The sequence below is a fragment of the Netta rufina genome (assembly GCF_964035555.1).
Source record: "Netta rufina genome assembly, chromosome: 15".
Classification (NCBI taxonomy): domain Eukaryota; kingdom Metazoa; phylum Chordata; class Aves; order Anseriformes; family Anatidae; genus Netta; species Netta rufina.
The window spans coordinates 6,045,810-6,053,296 of record NC_140138.1 but is presented as its reverse complement, the minus strand read 5'-3'; the positions used below and the strand labels follow the sequence as shown (position 1 = coordinate 6,053,296).

Genomic DNA, 7,487 nt, shown 5'->3' with positions numbered 1-7,487 from the left:
GTGCATGAGACTCAGTGCTCACAGGCTAGGGAGACTGAAGAGCAAAGGCAGGGCCTAAGGATCTCTGCGGCAGCGACTTTCCCCTCTAGGTCCAGCACAAGCGATGTTGCTATCAACTTTGGTTGCTAGAGGGTGCAGCATCCACCTCGATCTGAGGTGGAGCCAAGTATTGCAGCCAGCCCCGGGGCTGTTAGAGCAGAAGAAATGACAGGGGTCAGGAGGTATCTGTGTTCCTAAGACAGCACGGGTCAGATACTCAAGTGAGGAGCTTAGCAGACACCACCAGCAAGGTAATGCTGCCAGTGAGGAGATGCTGCTTTGTTTGTATTCACTCCAAAGCCAAAGCCACTCTGCAGGGATGGCTTCCGTCCACAGGGATCCACAGGGATCCACAGGGATCTTAACAGGATTTCAGATCTGGATCTCAGTTTCACAACTCAGGCCTTTAAGCCAGCCATCTGTCCGGAGACTGTCCTGTAGCATCTAGCATCAGCTTGCTTCCCTGCATTTTTTTCTTATCTATACACTACTTGTCTCTCTCGTATCACCTAGGAAGGACAGCACACAATTATGAAAGGCCAATGAACTGCCCAAAGGGGATCAGGATTTTTCAGCTCTGACCGAGCTACAGCTGGTGACAGGGAAGACCTTCCCAAATTTATCAGCAAGATGGAATGCTGAAAAATGCAAATTTTAAAGCAAAACACACACTGAAAGAAACTGCTACAAAAGCTATCTGTGTGCTGAGAACGACAGCCCAGGACACAGGAAGAAGCTCCCTAAATCGAGCAGTGTTAGCAGCTCCCTGAGGAGGAGCTGCTTCCCTTACAGCCGCTGCTGAACTTTGACTTGCTGCAGACTCGGAGGAATTTGCAGCAGCCCATTTGTCAATGTTCGCTCATGGTTAGAGGCGCGCTGGACCCTGATGGGCCCAGACAGGGCTAAACCTGGACTGTTCTGGTCTGCACTGCATCGCCGAATCCAGCTGGCAACCTTCCAGGCACAACTGGGATATCTCCCAAGGGTGCGCAAAGCTAAAAGTGCTTGAACAGAGCCCCTGACACACAAGCAAGGGTTACAGAGAGTGTAAGGCACAGTGGTAATGCTGGAAAAACTTGGGGAATGGCAGTCAGGGGGTAAAACAAATGCTGTTTTTTCATCTAATTTCAGGCTTATTATCTCTATTTCTGTAGAGCAGGCGAGTTTAGGTAAGAATTTGTCTCTTAAGAAAAGCGTTGATGATACAACATTCATAAAGACCACAGCTCTGAATAACTTGTTAGTAGCTAAGCTAAATTTATGGCCGAGGGAGAGGGCCCATCCTGATACAAGCATGATGCCAAGCATCGTTCACCAGCTCCTCACCAGTGGCATCTGGTCCTGGCTGCTGTCAAAGATCCTCTAGCACCTCAAAGTGGATTTCATGAATGGCTGCGGATGTGTGACCCAGCAGCAGAGCCCTCTGGGGGCTTAGGGGAAGGAGAAACTAACAAAACATGCAGGCTAACATCTTATTTTTCTGCAAAAGAACAGAATAGCCCCGAAGTAATTTTATTAAGGTAATGAAAGCGGGGATGAGAATTCACAGTCTCTTCACACCCACTGCTGAGCAGAAAGCCAAATTCACACACGCCCACAGCGCCAGAGCGCTGGGAAGCAGGCAGCGGGCGCTCGGGCACGCCGGGGAGAGGAGCGGGGCCGCAATGCCCCGGCACAGGCGGGGGCCCACGTGTGGCCGGGGCCCACGCTGGCGCAGGGACACGCAGCAGGCTGGCTCCCGAGGGGCGCCTGCTCCACCTGCCAGCCTTCGCTTGGCTCGTCACGGCACGGTGAGGATAATTAAATAACACACGGTGTTATTTATGGACCTACGCTGGCTGGCGGGCCCAGCTTGGAGCAAAGCCACCTCAGTGCTGGGTGCTGCGCCCACACCAGACACAGCAGCGATGTTTTTTCCCCTGGTTTGGAAAGGTGAAGGACAAATGCTGTCCTCACAGCACCGGTGGCAGAGGGGCAGGCACGGCTGGCTTCGCTCTGTCATTGCGACCCAAAGCCTGTGTCCAGTGAAAACCAACCACCAAATAAAGAATGACAACAAACCCATATAACCCAGACGTGCTTTATTAACCCACAAAGTGCACACATGGTAACTCTGCGCCGAGTTTTCCCTTCGCTCCAGAGTGCGGGCACACGCAGGAGGTCCAGCAAGCCTGCACCTGGACGTGGCTCTAAAACAGCTCAAGGGGGAACTGGGGCAGGCCTCGGACACCACACCGCCGGTCCCCACCCCGGCCGGCCCTTGCAGCACGGGGTGCGCCGGGAGGGCTCCGGGCACCGAGCACCGGGCACCGGGCTCGGGGCCTCCCGCGGCCTCCTCCCGCCGGGCAGGGCCGGGCCTGGCCAGGCCGCGCCGCGTCTCCATAGCAACGGGCGCGGGCACTTCCGGGTGGAGGCGGTGTTGTTGTTGCGCCCCCTGGCGGCCGGAGGCCGGAGGGGTGGCGGTGGCAGGGGGGTCGCGCAGCCCCTCCTGTGCCCCCAGCACCTCCCAGTGCCCCCAGTGCCCCACCAGTGCCACCAGTGCCCCACCAGTGCCACCAGTATGGGCCTGCACGCCCCAGGCTGCAGCGTCCCACCACGGGCTGGGACCCCAGGGTGGGCAGGGAAGGGGGCTGGGGGTGGGCAACGACTCCTGAGAGCTGAAATAGGTCCGAAAGTGTTTTTTTGGTGATTTTGCTGCTCTCCCTAATACCCTTACAGCCCTCTCCATGGCAACCAGGGCAGGACTTTGGTCCTGCCTGAGCACACCGAGGGCCGCGGTGCCGGCAGGAGGAGGCTGTGGCAGCGGGGACCCCCTTCAAAGTCCCCACGGTGTCACCGAGCCCCTCCGGCCCCGGAGTTCCGAGCATCCCGAGAGGATTTGGGAGACGAGGGCCTGAGGACAGCGTGGGAAAGGGGCTGCTGCTTTCCCCATCGCCGTTTGTTTGCTGTTTGCCCAGCGAGAGGCTTTCTGAGCCCAGCGTCACCTTCCCAGCGGCTGCGGGTCGCTCACTTTTAACATTTACCCCGTGGGTTTTGTGGGTTTTGGCCGGCGGGGCCGTGCTGGTTCAGCTGTTTGTGGCTCCCCCATTGATTACGCCTTGTGTCAATATGTGCTTAGCGCCTGGCGGTGGGGGCGCTGGTCTCCATCGCCCGCTTCTCCCTTCGGATCTATAATTTCCCAGAATAGAAGATTAAAATAGAGGGGGAGGAGAGCGCTGCTGCGGGCCAAAAAGAAACTGGGAAAACATTTCTCATTGAGCCGGGCTGCAAAGTTCGATCGCGTTGAGCAAAGAACCGCCGGCATCCCTCGCTCGCTCACCCTGACACTTGTTCCCATGGGCACGCTCCCTGGTTTTCCACCGTTTCAAACCTCTGCCAAAATTAAAGAACGGGGACCTGAGAAGTCCCCTGCGAGCCAGGGGAGGACAAGGTGTGCTCTGTGGGGATGGAGAGGTGGCAGCAGGGACAGACCCCCCGCCAGCCCGGCTGCACAGCATCACTGTCCCCGCATCGTCCCCGTCCTCGTCCCCAGGGACTGGCACGAGGCGAGCTGCAGGAGCTGAAGGGCGAGCGGGGGCTTTTCCCTGGGTTCATCGGGTGGCTGATACCAGGGAGCCAACGGGGCTCCTCCAGCTTGGGCACCAGCGACCTTTTTTTTTTTTTTTTTTTTTTTTTCCTGGAAATTGGTAAAGAATTCTTCGGAAGCCACATTGGACGCAGGCAGGTGGGGAAAATGACCTGGGATACAGGACGGGGTCAGAGCTTCCCCACGGACCTGGGGAGCTGCCAGGCGGCTCCGGCAGGGGAGCGCTGCCACCAGCACCCACGGGGACCTCGCGGGCTCGGGGCTGCCTTGGCTTCCCGCTGCCAGCCCTCGGCTCTCCGCACGGACACGCAGAGCTGGGGAGTTTGGGCATCACGGGGGTGCAAACCAGGACCCTGACGAGGAGAAAAGCTCACACTGGAGCATTTTCCATTCCCTCCAGCACTATGGGGAAGGGACATTGATGGGAAACCCCCAGCACGAAACCCCCTACGTGAAGGAAGGAGCGAGCCCTTCTGGTGGCCTCCGCATACGCTGCACCACACCGCAGTGCCCGGGCTGTGGGGACAGCCCACGCTGAGTGCCCTTTGTGCCCCCAGCACGGCCACCGGGACACGGGTCTGGCGCCGTGCTCACCCCACCAGCACCCTCAGCAAAGGGCCGGTGCCACCCGGTGGGAACCCTACAGGAGCCTGGGGCACAGCTGCAGCCACCCCACGAGGTGCCCTCGTCCTTCTGCCTCTCCTCACCTCCCACCCAAACCCCATCCCCAGCAGGAGCATCATCCCCCAGGACCATCTCCCGGCGTTTCACCTCGGCTCCTGGGCTCGGCGCTCCCGCAGACGTCTCCGTGTGCCCCTGCAGCTGGGACAAACACCGCCACGGAGCAGGGGGAGAAGCCCTGTGCCTGTCCCTTCTCTCTCCGGCCGTGGCCGAGCCCAGCAGCGGCAGGGTTAAGGCCAGCGGCGGGCGCTGGACGGGCGTCAAGGTGGTTGCTCCATCCCTGCGCGGGGCCGGGAGCGCGCACGGAGCCGCCCGCCACCATGAGCGCAGGCAGAGGTAAGGCACAGGGAGCCGGGCAGGGCGAGGGGGCGCCGGGGGGGGAGAGGCCAAACCCTGCCGGGACTTTGCCGGGTGGCTGCCGGTAACTTTTTTATCCCCCCTCGCTTTCTGCTGCTCAATACTCAGGCGGGGAGCTCCTGCGCCTTCTGGGGCGCGGTGACGCAGAGCCCTCTCTGTGAATTTGGGGAGGAAGGAGGCGAGGGGACGAGAAGCGCTGTTGCTGGCCTTTCTGGGGGAAGGAAGAAGCCACTGCTGTGACATAGTAGGGACAGAGACCCAGGAGGGCATGGGGGGGGACTCGGGACACAGCACTGCACACGCATGGGCTGGGACCAGCCAGCCCCTGGGCAGGGGGACACCAGAGGCTGCCATCCCCTGCGGGACACCGGTGCCAGCAGGCATCCCTGCCCCGTGGTGCTGCTAGGTGACGTGTGCCACACCACGGTGGCACAGCCCAAGGCGCTCAGGTCCCCCAGCCCCACGTCATCCCCTCTGGCACCCATCGCCCTGCACGCGGGGGTCTCTACCCCGCGCTCGCCCCGCTCACGGTTTCCCTTCCCTCCGTGCCCCGCAGCGGGCAGGGCCCCGCTCCTGCTGCCCCTGGCCCTGCTGTTGGCCGCCGCGTCCCAGCCCCACGATGGGGACGTCCCCAAGGAGCCCGCGGAGCCCCTGCGCTGCCCCAGCCCCTGTGCCTGCAGCCTGGACGACTACAGCGAGGAGCTCAACGTCTTCTGCAGCGGCCGCAACCTGACGCAGCTCCCCGAGGACGTCCCCGCCAACGCCAAAGCCCTCTGGCTGGACGGCAACAACTTCACCCAGCTGCCGGCCGCGGCCTTCAGGAACCTCTCGGGGCTGGACTTCCTGGACCTGCAGAGCAGCCAGCTGGCCGCCGTGGAGCAGCACGCCTTCCACGGGCTGCGCAGCCTCTACCACCTCCACCTCGAGCGCAACCGCCTCAAGCACTTGGCGCCCCACACCTTCCTGCACACCCAGAACCTCGTCTCCCTCAGCCTCAACAACAACTTCTTCAGCAAGGTGGAGGAAGGGCTGTTTGCCGGGCTCTCCAACCTGTGGTACCTGAACCTGGGCTGGAACTCGCTGGTTGTGCTGCCCGACAAGGTTTTCCACGACCTGCCCAACCTGAGGGAGCTGATCCTGGCGGGGAACAAGCTCCCCTACCTGCAGCACCAGCTCTTCTGCAGCCTTACGGAGCTGAAGGAGCTGGACCTGAGCGGGAACGCGCTCAAGGGCATCAAAATCAACATCTTCGTCAAGCTGCAGAAGCTGCAGAAGCTTTACCTGAACCACAACCAGATCAACGCCATCGCACCCCGCGCCTTCATGGGCATGAAGTCCCTCCGGTGGCTGGATCTGTCCCACAACCGCCTCGTCTCGCTCTTTGAGGACACGTTTCTGGGCCTCCTGAGCCTGCACGTCCTACGCTTGTCCACCAACTCCATCAGCAGCCTGCGGCCCAGGACTTTCAAAGACCTCCAGTTCCTGGAGGAGCTGCAGCTGGGCCACAACAGGATCCGGAGCCTGGCCGAAAGGACCTTCGAGGGGCTGGGCCAGCTGGAGGTGCTGAGCCTCAACAACAACCAGCTGCAGGACATCAGGGTCGGGGCCTTCCTGGGGCTGTACAACGTGGCGGTGATGCACCTGTCTGCCAACTGCATCAAGGCCCTGCCCGACTTCGTCTTCAAGGGGGTCACCAAGCTGCACAGCCTCCACCTGGAGCACAGCTGCCTCGGCAGGATCAGGGCCGGCACCTTCTCCGGCCTCTCCAGCCTGCGGCGCCTCTTCCTGCAGCACAACGCCGTCGCCGTCATTGAGGACCGGAGCTTCAGCGAACTGCACGAGCTCCTGGAGCTCGACCTGAAGCACAACAGGCTGAGCCACCTCTCCTCCCAGCTCTTCGTGGGTCTGAGCAACCTGGAGTACCTCTTCCTCTCCTCCAACCAGCTCCTGGACGTCTCCCAGGACGCCTTCAGCCCGCTCCAGAGACTTTTCTGGCTCGACCTCTCCCATAACCAGCTGGAGACGCTGGACAACGCCGTCATCTCCCCCCTGGCCAACCTGCGGTACCTCAGCCTGAGCAACAACTCCCTGGAGACCTTTTCGGTGGGCTTCCTCTGCCCTTCCTTCGCCCTGGAGCAGCTGTGGCTGGGGGGGAACAACTGGCACTGCAACTGCTCGCTGAAGGGGCTGCGGGACTTCTCCCTGCGGCACCCCGCGGTGGTCCCGCGCTTCGTGCAGTCCGTGGCCGAGGGGGACGACTCCCACGTCCCCGTCTACACCTACAACAACCTCACCTGCCGCCACCCCCCTGGCCTCGCAGGCCTGGACCTCCGCGACACCAGTGAGGACAGCTTTGCCCACTGCTGACACGCGCCCGTCCCCGCCGTGCCGGGCTCACCGGGGCAGTGCCGGGAGCGACGGCTCCACCGCTGCCCGCGGTCAGCCCGGCCCCGTCCGTGTGTCCTGGACCTGGGGAAGGCGAGGGGGGGGGGACAGGCACCGGCTCCACGAACCAAAGTCTTTGAGTCTGGAGGTGTTTAGAGACCAGCACCCATCGCCAGGACAGAGCAAAGCACGCTCCTGACACAAAGCGGGAGGTCGGGTGGCTTCACCCTGTCCCCACCGGTGGGCAGCACCCAACCTCCCCGAGCCCCCACACCTCACCCAGGGCCCCCAGCATCTCCCCCTCCAGCCCCATCCACCAGCAGGACCCCGTGTGTCAGAAAATCAGCACTAGAACCCAGCCCACGGGGTCACCTCCGCCCCCGTAGGGTAGGTTTGAGGGTAAAACAGAAATCCCAAATTCCCCGTTGAGCTCCCCTGT

The 7,487-nt window shown here is 61.7% G+C and overlaps 1 protein-coding gene across 1 annotated transcript; it reads left to right on the top strand.

The window, feature by feature from the left end:
• Positions 1 to 4,966: 4,966 nt before the first annotated feature.
• IGFALS (insulin like growth factor binding protein acid labile subunit) lies at positions 4,967 to 7,030 on the top strand (the record flags this gene model as incomplete). Its single annotated transcript, XM_084296148.1, has 1 exon — positions 4,967 to 7,030. The coding sequence occupies one exon, from the start codon at positions 4,967 to 4,969 to the stop codon at positions 7,028 to 7,030; it is 2,064 nt and encodes a 687-aa protein (XP_084152274.1).
• Positions 7,031 to 7,487: the final 457 nt, after the last annotated feature.